Here is a 14,420-nt window from a genome sequence, read left to right on the forward strand (position 1 = left end):
TGAGAGAATACGTCCATTTTAATGAGCAACAACAAAGTTAGTGTGCAGGCATGTGATATTACAGAATAGGCATTTTGCTCCCTTCTCTCACTGTAATCTACATACCATACAGCGTAAACAGAAATGTGTCATTTAAGCAGGGGCGCACATTGTGTAATGGGGCAGCAGGTTCCTAGTTTGTAAGTAGAAGATACTGTGTGAAAACTGACTTCCTTCAAAATTCAGAACACATGTCCCTAAGCCCTAGAACACATGATTGACTCCAGCTTCTGAACATAATAGACTGTAAGATTGTATTTGACAGCCTTTGATGCAAAGTATTTGCTCTAAAATGACCTACATTTTCCAAAGATATAAGTTACAAAAGGTTCTTTATACAACCTTGCTAAGATCTAGGGAGCCAACTTTCACTTTTTGGTGCCTGAACTTTAGGGCTGAATAGCATGTGCGCCAGGGGTGGGGGCATGGCCAAAGCCAAAATGGTGCGTGTAGTGTAGGGTCCATTCCATAAGTCTGTCAAAAGAATTGGGCTATCACACCAGTCCCGAGAGATAGCCTGCATACTAGGATGTATACTGTACGAGGATATGCTCGTGGGACCCATCCGTTTAAGTTTAAAGAAGTTATTTTCCTTCTTTAGATTGTCACAGCGCACTGCGCAACCACCATTCCACCGTATTCACCCTTGAGGATGTTTCTTCGTTCCGGGGGGCACTCCATGATGGCTGCCCTGGCAGGCCCTCCACCAGTTTATTCTATTAGCCCACCTGACCTGAGCCTGCCACCGTGATTGGCTGGCTCTTGAACATCTCTTTGGGCACCGCCTGAGCCGGCAGGTGAATGCCGGCCCCCTCAAAGGACCTACTTCTAAGGGCCCTTGCCCTCCCTATCTGGCCCTAGAGGACGCAAGATCTGGCCGTTTTGCATCTTAGCTATTTTCCGTCCTTCGGGCCGAAGCGGTTCTCAAGACGCACTGGTAAGCTTTCTTATCCTGCATTACGGTCTGCTCCACTTGTCCACCTTTATCTTGCAATACCTCTCCATGCAATTGCCATACATCTGTGCATTTTGTGCTGTACTCGTGCTCTCTGGTAAAGGTGTGCTTTTACATCTGTGCATCTCCATTTTGTGCTGTAGTCGTGCGCTCTCCATTTTGTGCTGTGCTCATGCTCTCTTGTTAATTCCCAGACCTATTATCCCTCTCTAGGGCCTAGTCCTTGCTTGGTACCCAGTACAAATGTGTGTGTTCACTAGGCTCTCTCCCCTCCTAGGTACCCCCAACGGAGATTCTGTTGCTACTGCGAACTGTGTCCCAATAGGCTCTCTCCCATTCCCTATGGTCTCATCCACTGTGGTTTATGTGGTACTGTGAACTTTCCCCACTAGGCCCTCCCAATCTCTCCAGCACCCCACCCCAGCAGGGGTACCATTTGTACTGCAAATGTACCTGTCTACCCCTTCTGTGTGTAACCAACTGTGTGGCCCCAACCACTGTGCATCCTGCATAGCGCAGCGCTCGGCTGTGCATCTCTCCTCTCTCTTTCACTCCCTCCTCCTATTGCTTCCTCCTCACACCCTCTATGGTGCTTTTCGTCTCCCTATCTTAAGTACAAGAGGGGCATCCTGGTCTCCAACCCAGGCCTCCCTATCGCTGATATCTACATCAGTGCTTCCTCCAGACAGACAATTACCGACATCCTCTTTGTCGTTCCCTCTACAGACCTATGGACCCCTCATATGGTCTCTGTTCTCTCTCCTTTTTCCTCCTCTCCCATTAATAGTGGCACTCGGTGGGAGGTCATCTTGGCCCCCTTCCACTCCTCCAATACCATCATTAATGTCTATCTGAATGGCACCATCTTGGTCCAGGGCCTTCAGCACAATCTCCTCCTTTTCGACAGGCCTCTCCCCCGACTTATCAACTTCCTTTGTTCTCCTGCTACTCCTACCAGCAGCTCTCTGGCTTCTCCACCACCTCCTTCATCTGCCGCCTCTCGGGCACCCCCTTTTCCTCTCTGGCTACTTTGCCACATCCCTCTGCCACCTCTGCCGACTCTCAGTCCCCTCTACCATATCCGCAGGGCATACCTCAAGCCTGTACCCCTTCAAGGAAGTCTTTCAATTGTGGCAACCTGCTCCACATCGCTACTCTCAACTCTCACTGTGCTGTCAAACACTCCTCTGACATCTGCCACCTCCTGGAAGAACTTTCCCTGTATGTCCTTGCGCTCACCAGTTCTGACACAAGTTTTGACACTCTCCTCCCTGATGGCTACAAGATCCTCTACGAACCCAGAACCAACCGTCCCAGAGGTGGAGTAGCTCTGATCATTCCAGAGTGGGTCCCTGCTTCTGTCATTCCTACGCAGGCCTACTCCTCCTTTGAATGCCTGGTCTGCAGGCTTTCTATCTCTCCTGTCCTCTCTCTGTGTGTGGCCACCAGCTACAGGCCACCGGGCCAGGTCGCCCTCTTCCTCTCAGAGTGGGCTGACCTCTTCTCTTCTCTCCTTGGCTCTACCTCTCAACTTCTACTCCTCGGAGACCGCAACATCCACCTGGATGCTTCAAATCCCTCCTCAGGCTCTTCCACAACCTCTGCAAAACTCTCTCTCCATTCTACCCTGGGGTCCAACACACTCAGCCCGGCATACCTTGGATGTTCTAATCTCCTCAGACATCCCCCTCTCGAATCCTCTCTCCACTCCTCTTTCTTGGACTGAATACTTTCTGCTTTCCTCTCACCGGAAACTCTCTGTCCCTCAGGCAAAGCCCACCCCAGCACTGCCACCTGCCTTGTTGGTCAGTTGGCCCATGAAGCGTGTGTCAGTGGATGCTTTTGCCGCTACTTTCTCTGCTCCTCCCATGCCTGCGGCTGACTCGCACTATGTCCTCTCTCTCCCCTTCCTCTCCCCCTACCTCTTAAGACCCCCCTATGGCCGCCTCTCCCTCTTCTCCTCCCTTCTCCTCCTTCTCTCCGACTACACCTGACAAGGTTTCTACACAAGTACGATCGATGAAAGTGTCGTCCAAACAAATGCTCCCTTGCTCCTCCAGAACCAACAAGGACCCCATTAACAACCTTGCCCCAGCCTTGGCCGATTTCTGCAATCACTCTTTTGCCACTAGAACTTTTTCCTCTCTCCTCAAGCACTCCCTTGTGCACCCCCTCCTTAAAAAGCCTTCTGCCAATCCTACCTGTCCGATGAACTATCGCCCGATCTCTATCACTCCTTTCCTGGAAAAACTCCTGGTAAAGCTGGCCATCTGCCAGCTTACTCTCCACATTGAATCTGTTGGTTGTCTCCATGATCATCAGTCTGGCTTCAGAGCAGACAGAGGCATGGAAACTGCCCTCCTGAACACCCATGAAGATCTGCAATTGCAGAACTCCTGCTAAATCACTCACTGAATTGCCCGACTGTGACTGCGGGGCAAGACCCTTTGAGCAGTCGGGTAAATCCATACATTCTATTAAGACAAACGGCTGTGCATATGGGGGAACAATTGTGGATTTCCTGCTTCACTATTCTGTGTTCTATTCGACTGTGTCTGCAGGGAAATACCATTTGAGCAGTCGAGTATAACCTCACCTCGTGGAGAAGTACAATCAATTTGCCATCTGGGCTAACTTTCATAGTAACTCGCTCTCTGTGTCAAGGGGATATTGGAACAATTAATAGTGTTTAAGACCTATACATTAAAACCAAACATGCCCCCGACTTTGAGAACATCCAGCACGTCTCTCACTCTAAAGTTTACACCACTACGTCGTCTATCGACGAGCCCCCCCAAAATGCAAGATGGTGGACTCTGTGTCTGCTGGTGGAGAGAAAAAACATTGCGCTGGGGATATACAAGATTTTTGCAAACCTATGTGTCTGACCTCTTTTGACCCAAAAGTTGCCGCAGTGTTGTGTACATCGCCAGCGGACAGTTCCCCTGCAACAGTGTCTAAATGCATCTCAATTACTGACACACAATTATTGGAAGTCGAAGCATTGCCAGGACTGCCAAGACAAAGTCACTTAGAAGTGGTGCCCCCGGAGAAACCGTGTGTCAGCAACGAGGCAGCTGGTGGTGGCCCTGAAGAGTCAGCACCCAACTGTGATGTCAATGTTTCAACTAATACACCTGCTGCTATTCCTGCTTTATGTCATGATCACTGTAGTGTATGCATTGGTGACATCTCCATAATTGCTTCTTCTTCTATAAGTGCTCATGACAACAGCTTCTATCAATACCCAAGCTTATTTGACAATTTATCAAGGGGCCCAATCGACCCAATTACTCCAAGTCGATTCTCTATGAGGCCCTCGTCCTCAAATGTGTATGAAATAGCCATACAGGCTTTGAATATGACAATTAACACCTTGGTGAAACTGTTTGAAACACTAGACTATAAAATATCAGCTCAAGCAAAACAGATTGATTTAATTGTGAGATGGATGAATGATAATGTCATACGAGACGTTAACCATTTAAGTAAAAACACATCAATGATATGCAACAAGGGTCATGCAAAAGCTTACGGTGATCTTGCACTCTTGTCTATTGGAGTTGTGTCTAAATATGAGGTAGACAAGTCCAGGGATTGTGCTAAATCAAGGGATGCTAAATGTAACGACAACATGGCTGTTTCTGTTGATATTATGAATATGAATGTAAACAAGTCTGTCATTAACCTTGTAACGCAACCTGTAATTAGTCCTTGCTCTCAAATTATGCCAGCTGACAATTCTGTGATCTGTCACGAATCTGACGGCTCAACTATGCATCAAACTCAGAAGCTACAGGTTGTTACAGAATCGCAGATAGACAATAGCAAACAGATACCTTATAGGCTTTTCCAAACCAAAACAGGTACGACGCGTAGAAGTGGGAATCTAGGCCTAACAAAGAAAACGAAGAACCAGATGCTTCCCCCTTTGCGTTCGAGAGACAATCTCAAACAACTGCTGAAACGCCTAATACCGCAAGTGAACACTGGGCCGATATTAAAAACAAATGCTTGTCTCAAAGTGCCCAGTCCGCCTGCTGATGAAACACAGACTGTTTTCAATGCTGCTGCAATTGAGGATTATCGACCGCTGAATGAATTTATTTTGTCAATCTCTGATCTGGAATCCACCGCCATTGGCACTCCGGCAGCCACCAAAGATAGCATTGTTGAGACTCCAGACGCTATAAAAATAAGCCCTGTCGAGACTCTGACTGCTGTGTTGGTTAGCAATGTCGAAGTGGCTAAGGTTGTGGAAGTATGAACCTTGGGATTTCAAGCCGGCTGTACAACATCTAATCTAATCCAGAAATGTGTGCCTTTGACAAGTCAGGAAGGTAGCAAGATCTTTGTGTTGACAGATATTCGGCAACAAATCGAATGTTCTATTCAGAAATACATTTATTTCCAACAGACACATCTGAACACGAAAAGTAAACAGTCTTCCATACCTGTGATGAGTCAGGATCTCTATTCACTGGCTAAAACCAAACCAACAACAAATGGTGGGACTTTAGGTGTTCCAGCTAACTTCATATCTGCAATAGGTCAGGCTCCTTGCTCCCTGGCCAAAAGCAATCCCACAACAAATGTCGACTCTTTAGGCGCTCCAGCCATTGCAGTCACCACAAATGAGGTGTTTCACTCTTCTGCGGTGCACTACAATCAGGAAGTTGATACTCTAATCCCAATGTATGCAGTGTCCCACGAACAGGTGGCAAGTGAAGCACGCAGACCTGTGGCTGACCTGCGCTTGTCACAAGCTGAGCACTGTCAGGCAAATATGCCTACAGTAAGCAGAAGGGAGAGCATTCAAAACTTTGAAGCCCCCTCATCACAAAGTTATGCTTCCGTGCATGCAAATTGGGCCCCAAAGTACACAGTTCACGACAGTCAGCTTCATGTGGGCCACCACACTGAAAATCAAATTGCTAAAGCGGTCCAAAATGACTTTGACCGCAATCAACCTCGATTGAATCCTGTGACTCAGGTCCCTTCATTGGAAAAAAAACAACTGCCTAAACTGACCTTCAGCTGTAACTATGCCTCCCAAAACGCCATCTCTGCTCAAAGAGTCCCTCAGACGCCGAGAACGAGCACAAAACAAGCTAAAATCAATACTGTCAACAAGAAACGTGCCAACATTTATCGTTTAATTCTTAAGTGCTGCCCTGCACTTTTCACTGCCTATACAATGAACAGAATGAGCATCCTAGCCATCTTTGACGAGATCAGTACGCTGAAAGGCATAACATCGGCAGACATTGATCAAGTTGATTTTGTTCAGAGTAATGACAATTCGATTGCAAGAATATGGTTGCAATCCCATTACATAAGAAATGCCCTATGGTAGGCAAGGATGGAGATTTTTGCCCTAGGGTTTGTCCTAGCAATTGATCCCTTTACATTGGACACTGAGGGTAACTTAATCTTTCCAAACCATGCCATAAGCTCTGAGAGAGTCACATCCCAAAATAACATCTATAGAGTGAGCCATCCAAATAATGAAATATCACTTCAGCACTCCCTTTCTGACAAGGCAAATCACAATCGAAAATCATAACCAAGAATTGTAGTAAACAAACATGAAATTCTAACAATTAGTTGGAACACATGTGGCAACTCACATCTCTTTGGGGAAAGTGCAGCCGTTTTATCCAAGTATGACATTATCCTATTACAAGAGACTTGGTTAAAAGAAAAACCAGTTTGGGACAATCACTCAATTGTGTTTCATCCCGCCAAAACCTCGGACCAGGGGCGCCCTTCATCTGGCATGTTAGTTGCAATTAACAGACATTGGAACTGGCAACTTGATTGGTCGCTGCTCCAAATCCCTATTTACTACTTACTAAGCTCACCCTTCCGGGAGGGATAGTGGCAATCTTGAATTTTTATCACCATCCACTGGGATTATCGGACGATGATTTTTTTTGTGATTTGGAATCCCTATTAAATGAAGTCTTGGAATCCCCCGATATTACCAACATCATTGTGTTGGGTGACTTACATTTGCAAATTCTCCCAGAAAATAACTCAAAATTTGGTTTGCTTAAAATGGCTTCTGGTGGTAAAAAATAGAGGTATACACATGTGTAACGGTGCATTACCTGGAGATATAATTCCACAAATCACATGGCAGAGAGGAGGATGCACATCGATTCTTGACTATGCCTTTGTCGACACAAGTAACGTTTGAGGTGGCTACAAGTTTTAGAGTTATACCCCTAGCTTTCAGCTACCACAACATGTTAATACTTGCGTGGTCGGTTAACCTGGGCTCCTCTGATAATTAAGTTTTGGTCCCTGTTAGAAGGGAAATATTGGTGAGGAGTACTTAACTTGCCAAATTGCACAACACTCCCCTTAATATGATACGAACTGGGTCTAATCTCTTTGTCCAGCAGATACACTTGGCATGTAATCACATTGTTAAGAAAGTGCATCAGGGCCATTGAAACCAACTCTGTATTGGGAATCTTAGCTGATTATATGTTCACATCATCTGATTCGTTTATAAGCAAATGGAGAGCCTATGTGGTTCAGGCCATGAGACGTATCTCTTACCAAATTGCTTCAAAATACCATGCAAGTCAAAACCAGATTATATGCAATGGACTGGGCCAACAATTGCGAGATGTGCTCAAAATATCGTGACTGCGACCCAGATGCCTATCGGCAAAAAAACATAGCACACCTGAAGCATACTTAGTTCAATCTCCGTCTTCGGCTCATAGACAGGACTTTCTGCGATTAAGACTTAATCCATGGCCGACCAGACAGGTCTTGATGCGCAGGAAGGCCATCAATGAAGACGTGAACCTTTGTAGTTTTTGTCTGGGTGACACCAAAAGAGAAGATCTACAGCACTTATTGACTGAGTGTAAAGCACTCCTAACACAGCGCCAACATCACTTTAAAGCAATTGCTGATCAATATGAAGTCAAACCCGCCCCCACTCTTTGGCAGATGATCAATTGTGGCTATTCTGTCAAAGTGAGAATATGTGCTGTAGCGCTTTTGCATGAGCTTAAGCTGCGAGAGAACACGGGGGGTCTCAGGCGCTCAGTCCTAAATTTGGCAACAATGATTGTGTGTTCTGTACAAAAATTAATGTATCTTCTTTCTATCTATTTTTAGGTTCATGATTAGTTTCACATCATTTCTATTCCCTCATATTCAAAGGTATGCAATCTTATGTTGTGTTCTTCTCTTTTTGTGATCTTTTGTGATCTCCTCATGATCTTTTTATATTTGGACATTTTTGAGAATGTTTGATGTTTTAAATGTTGTAAAATTGATATTTTTCAGCTATAACAATAAAAAAAGGAGATCTGCTCACTAATCTCTATTCAAATCTTCCCTCTGTTCTCATCCTCCTTGACCTTTCCTCTGCTTTTGACACGGTCAATCACACCATCCTGATCAATCGACTTCATGAGCACCTGGGCATCACGGATCAGGCCCTGCCTTCCTTCCTCCCGGACCGACCCTTCCAGGTCCAACGTGGGTCCTTTCTCTCCACCACCTCTCTCTCCAAATGTGGTGAACCTCTCACTCTGGCTCTTCAATGTCAACTTAGCCCCTTTGGCTGACCTTATCTCTACCTTCTCCTCAAACTTTCAGTGTTATGCGGATGACACTCAGCTCTCTTTCAGGCTCCCCTCAGCCTCCTCTACTCTCTCGCTAATTCCAGATTGCCTAGCCGCGATTCAGGATTGGTGTGCCTCCCACAATCTCTGCCTTAATGCCAGTAAGACTGAGATCCTTCTCATTGGTACCCCTGCTCCTGCTTTTCCTCGCCCACTCCCGCCGCCCGTGGGTCCTCTTCCTTCGCCTTCCTGTGAGGCAAAAACCCTTTGGGTCATCTTCAACCCCACTCTCTCCTTCTCTCCTCACATCATGGACCTTGCCAAGAAGGCCCACTACCAGCTCTACCTCCTCAGAGGTATCCTTCCCTTTCTCACTTCCCCCAGAAGCTCACTGTCTCCAGAGCCCTGGTTCTCTCTAGGATGGACTACTGCAACAGCCTCTTTCTCAATCTGCCTCCCTCTACTCTCTGCCCTCTGCAACTCATCCAGAACAGGACTGCGGGACTTGTCCTTGGACTCAAGCCCAGGTACCATATCTCTCAAGCCCTGAAATCACTCCACTGGCTCCCGCTGGCTGCAAGGATCAAGTTCAAGACCCTCTGGATTGTCCACAAGGTTTTCTGGGGCTAGGGCATGCACTACATCCAACTTTCTCTTCCAAAACACCTTAATTATCGAGCCCTTCGCCCAGCCACCTCTAACTCTCTGAGGGTGATATGCTTCTCCAGGCAGAGAGTGGGTGGTAGATCTCTCTCCTCTGCATGTGTCTCCCTTTGGAATGGCCTCTCTGCCCCCCTCAAACTTGAGCCGTCCACCTGAAGTTCCAGAAGCAGCTCAAGAGCTTCCTTTTCGCCTGTGCCTTTCTGTCTCTCTACCCCCTGCTGGCCTACTTGTTTGCTGCACTGACTGGCGGGCTGGCTACCCTCAGATTCTCCCAGGTACCAGGCTCCTCCATGAGCAGTTGCCCCTGCACTGCCTCCAGGCCTACTGTGCACTTAGGGGCTGTAACTGTAACCGTACAGTCCTCTGCCTCCTTGCACTCACTCAGAGCAATGCTGCCCTGATTGCACTTCCCCTTTCCCTCTCAATGGCACTATCCCCCGCCTAAACCCCCCCCACACCCACCCTCTACACCTTGCGTTTTAACACTTGCACAATCTGAATGACAGAAGACCTAGTAAGATCGTCTGTTTTGTCCTCCCTCTGTCTTCCCTCCCATGTCTTGTCGCGCCTAGAAACACTTGTGTACAGGCGCGTTATAAATGACTTATCATATCATATCAATGGGCCTCATTACGAGTCCGGCGGTAACCAAGCCGGAAAAACTAGCAGGTTACCGCTGGACTCGTATTACCATTCCGCCTCCGTGATTCCTGGAATTAGCGGGGCATTACGTCCCCGGTGACCCGGGAATTCCGGAGGCGGAATTGTGTAAGTCCCCATTCCCATGGAGTCCCCATAGGACTCCATGGGGATGGGGACAATGGAAACACTGGTTCCGTCTATGACGGAGCCGGTGTTTCCATTTCCGCCTGCAGGCAGGTGGGGTTATACCCGCCAGGTCAGACCTGGCGGGAGTGACACCTCCCGCCTGCAAGACTCGGAATCAGCCGGTCTGGAAAGAACAGTGGTGGCGGTTTCACCACCACGTTGGCCCACTGTGCTTTAAAGTACACTAAAGTGGGTGCAATGAAAATTGTTGGTGCCTATGAAATATAAATGAGTAAATGAATATATTACCGCATTTTTGTTTGGTGAGCCAAAGGTTTGTAATATTGTTTATGTAAAAAGATCGATTTATTTAAATCAGTGAAAAACACATTCACTGTTTAGGTAAAAAATCTTAGAAAAAATATTGCCACACCTACAAACATTACAGCGTTAGTACCTCGGCTTATATTCTGTACGTTCATATTTTCACGGTTTTAGATTTTGTAGGAATGTTGCTAATACCTGACCTTGGTGATCCCACATGATAATCTCAGTAAAAAATAATACCAGTCATTATTTTTGAAGAATGCGTTGTGTTATTATTTGTTAGCACACACAAGATAGCCCCGGACTCAGAAGATCAACCAGTGACAACATGTACTGCTGGGCTTCTAGTAGTTTGCTGCCATTAGCTTCCTTCTACACATCAGTGGCTGCAAGAGCGTTAGCCTGTTGGAACTCATGCTCGTATGATTGGAGAAGAGTTCAGCCTAAAGTCAGACTTTCGATGTCCGGATAACTGGCTCGTATTTCGATATTTTGCAAAAATGCCTTTTAAATTATTTTGGAGATGGACTCCACGACTTGGGTGAGTATTTGCCTGCAGGCATTAATGGGAATGAACTACTTTTCATAATCTAAGATGGTTGCCAGACTAGTGGAAGAGTGGTGAGCAGGGGTTAGGCCTAATGATGCCCTATGTTTGACAAGAGATTGCGTTCCTAAAAAAATGCAATGCACTAAGAAATCTCTATGGGGTTGCAACCCAGCACAGTGAAAGCCAAGACGTTCCTGCCCATTTGGGTGTCCACCATAATAAGACCTACTGGTATGAGAGGCTTGGACAACAGCAATGGGAGCTGGATAGGCAGAGAAAGGTTGGACTTAAAAGGAGGACTTGTAATGGTTGGAAGAACGGGGCAGACATTGAAGGAAAGGCAAAATATCGATTCACTCTACCTGGATGATGTCGCTGAGCACGTGGGTGTCATAGTTGCACAGGTACTGGAGGTGGTAGCGCTGGATCACCCACGTGTGCTTGCGGAGTAGACTTTTCAGCTCTTCCATCAGGAACAACAGCTCAGCTATTTTACTACGGAAACAGATGTATTCAAATTATATTTTTTCATTTCAGGAAAGCATATTTATGGAGTCTTCGGCTGACATGAGCAACTTTACAACAAAACACAAACAAGTAATTAGCATGGTGACATAATCAGGTGCCGTAAATTAGACAGATGGATCAAAGTGAATAGCTCATGTTAAAATCCCAACTCATTGGCAAACAGCAGCTGTTTATAGCAAAGGAGCCTCTGCAAAGAGAATTATGCTAGGGGGGACCTAATGGCGGGAAATTAACAGCACCTACCTTCAAGTAGCAGAGCGTTACTAAAGTGAGAGCCTCATAGGAACCTATTGTAGACTCAGGGAATTGAGTTGGCGATGTAAGCATTACATTTTTTTTTATTTATTATATTTGTGATGTGCTTATAACTCCAGAAGGCTCCAGAAGGCTAGTCATTAACAACTGAGGCTAGTTCTTCATGGCTATGATGAAATGGCACCAATGAACAACAGTCATGCCATGTAAACATCATAAACTGGCTGTCATCTTCATAAGAACTTAAGGTGTCTTAGCCTCATGGCACTGTAACACATTCATGTTGGAGAAGCAAGAGAATAGGGTTTGGAAGACCACAGTGGCCAGGGGTGGCAACCTGTTCTGCGATGCGGTAGCCAGAGGGTGCAAACAGGATCCCCCAGGGTCACCGCCTCATTCCTAGCCTCATTTGTTATAGCACCAGAGACTTCCCCAGATATAACCCATAGCCTGTAATAAGGGAATCATCTGGGACAGAAGAGCCCCACTTTGAAGCCCGTGGATTGAATGCTCTACGAGCTGTTGAATAAAGTCTAGCGGAGTCAGTCTGCGAAAGGAGGAAACATGGTACAAAAGGAGGTTACCAGACAGGGAGAAGGCGAGTGCTATTTCCAAGAGATTGACCAATTAGATAGACAGAAGGGTATGCAGTGGTTTAATGAAACATGGCAAGTTTGGTCGTGGTAAATTCATTGCAGCAGAAAAACATATAAATGATGCTACTGACTGTGGGTGGAGAAAATCCCATAATTATCTGGGAAAAGCGAGAGATCGTTGCAGTGCAGTCGCCATTCAATGGAGTCTCTTCGAGAATCTAATATAACATTGGCAATGTGGCTTCGATTCTTTTTCTGCCGACTGACAAGTTAGTAATGCACGATGGAAGACAACTAAAGGGCTGCAAGGTTTTGAAACAAGCTGCGGCATGTTCAGAAACTCATGCAGTATCATTCTCCCGAGCACTCCCGTCAGTCCTCCAAGTTGTACACCTCGTCCCTGACTGCAAGATCAGAGAGGACGCAGATTTTGGATAAAGAATCTCTTTCTGCTGATGATCCAACCCCAGCATAGGAATGGCAAAGAAGAGGGCTATGCTCCACTAGGAACAAGAGAGAAACCATATGATGATAGGAGACGCCCGCGAATATGCTCAGAAGTCAAAATATATGGATGACCCAGTTCAATCAGTCAAAGGAATTAGAGCATGTGGCCGGGGCATTCCATAGACAATACAGCATCAAGGACTGAAAACTAAAATGCACCTCCAGTTGCATACCGCAACCCCTGCACTGCAAACCTGCTAAAATATTTAAGAATCTTTGCAGTATCAAAAAGTTGGTTTTATTAACTTGTAGATGAATTACAGAAAGGTAACATAAAAATAAAATAACTAAAAGTCATTCAATTTCATTATCACAAGTGCATGTTCATAGTTTAAGCAAAGCACACTGCCCTAGATTTTGCAGCAAAACATGTATGATGATGATGTATTTATAGCATAACTTTGATCTCAATGGAAAGTACAACAAATCCTTCTGATTTCCTGAGCATTTCACGGAGAAGACCGCTTTGACAGCCCATCTCAGTCAAATGCGCTCCCGGCAACCATGTGGTTGTTGGGATCCTGTCATACATTAGTGTCTGGAGCACCCCCCCAACCCTAATGTCTGCAAGAAGGCTGGGCAGTGCATCTTTGTACTATCGTCCAGTCCTGAAATGCTTAGATCACTTTTTAGATTAAGGTGACCTCAGCAGGGCACTTTTTAGACAATATGGTGCCCAGAGCAAACAATTGCAACCTCCACATTAGATTGCGGCTCATTCCCATGATGCAAACTTTAAATCCGCCGAGCAAACACTGTTTTTTCATTTCATATCTTTTTTGATGTTTTTATGTTCTGTGCCTTTCCTTCTCCAATCACTCAAGGCGTCCTTTCTTTCTTTCTCTCACTAACCCCCATGTGTCTCCCAACTCAACTCCTCTCCAAAACTGCACATTGATGCTACCAGCTGCACAGTGGTGCGAGTAACTGGGCATCTAATAGCAGTGCCTGGCAAATGCATGATACTTGTACAAAAGCCAAAACTGTTGACTTTGCCAATGCTTGTTTTTAACATGATTTCAGTGAAGGACACCAAAGTCGATATAAATCGAGTGGCTTAAAGGAGGCCTGGATAAGGCATTTTTATTACACCAGTGGTGGCTTGACAACTCAAATTAAGTAATTAACTCTCCGAAGACTGCTTTGAGTGCAAAGTTTGATGGTAAGGCTTGTTTAAAGCGAGCTCCAAGATTTCCCATGAGGGGGTGTGTTGGGCGGGGAAGGGCAGGAACTGGGTGGGAATGGCCATAGGGATTAGCATGGCCATAGGCAGTCAACGGATGGGAAAATAACCAAACAGCACCTACAAGCTGTGTGTCCTTCCTCATATATACTCAGTAGAGCACACCAGAGTATTCTACAGGGGAAGGGACACAGGCCACAGTCAATCTTAAAAGTGGGGTAGGATAAGGTACCACCAATAACCAACCGTACTAAAACATTTTTTTTTAAACTCACACTTCTGCATACACCTTTTAAACTCTGAACTAAACACAACCACATCTCCACTGCACACACTTCACCACACCACTACAACGAAGCAAACCACACATATCCTCGCCCAACAGCACATGACGGCTACCAACCAAAAAACACACCAACGCTCAGCGCACAGTGTAAACAGAACTGAAGCTACC

At 45.9% G+C, this 14,420-nt stretch overlaps 1 protein-coding gene across 1 annotated transcript in view; it reads right to left on the bottom strand.

The window, feature by feature from the left end:
* Positions 1–14,420, bottom strand: part of NCKAP1L (NCK associated protein 1 like) — a 2,015,530-nt gene that overhangs the window by 1,629,461 nt on the left and 371,649 nt on the right. Inside the window, exon 13 of the mRNA XM_069653209.1 lies at positions 11,260–11,392. Within this exon, the coding sequence (XP_069509310.1) occupies positions 11,260–11,392 (133 nt within the window). The remainder of the gene's footprint in view (positions 1–11,259; positions 11,393–14,420) is intronic.

This window comes from Ambystoma mexicanum, chromosome 3q (assembly GCF_040938575.1).
Source record: "Ambystoma mexicanum isolate Mex_15411 chromosome 3q, UKY_AmexF1_1, whole genome shotgun sequence".
Taxonomy (NCBI): domain Eukaryota; kingdom Metazoa; phylum Chordata; class Amphibia; order Caudata; family Ambystomatidae; genus Ambystoma; species Ambystoma mexicanum.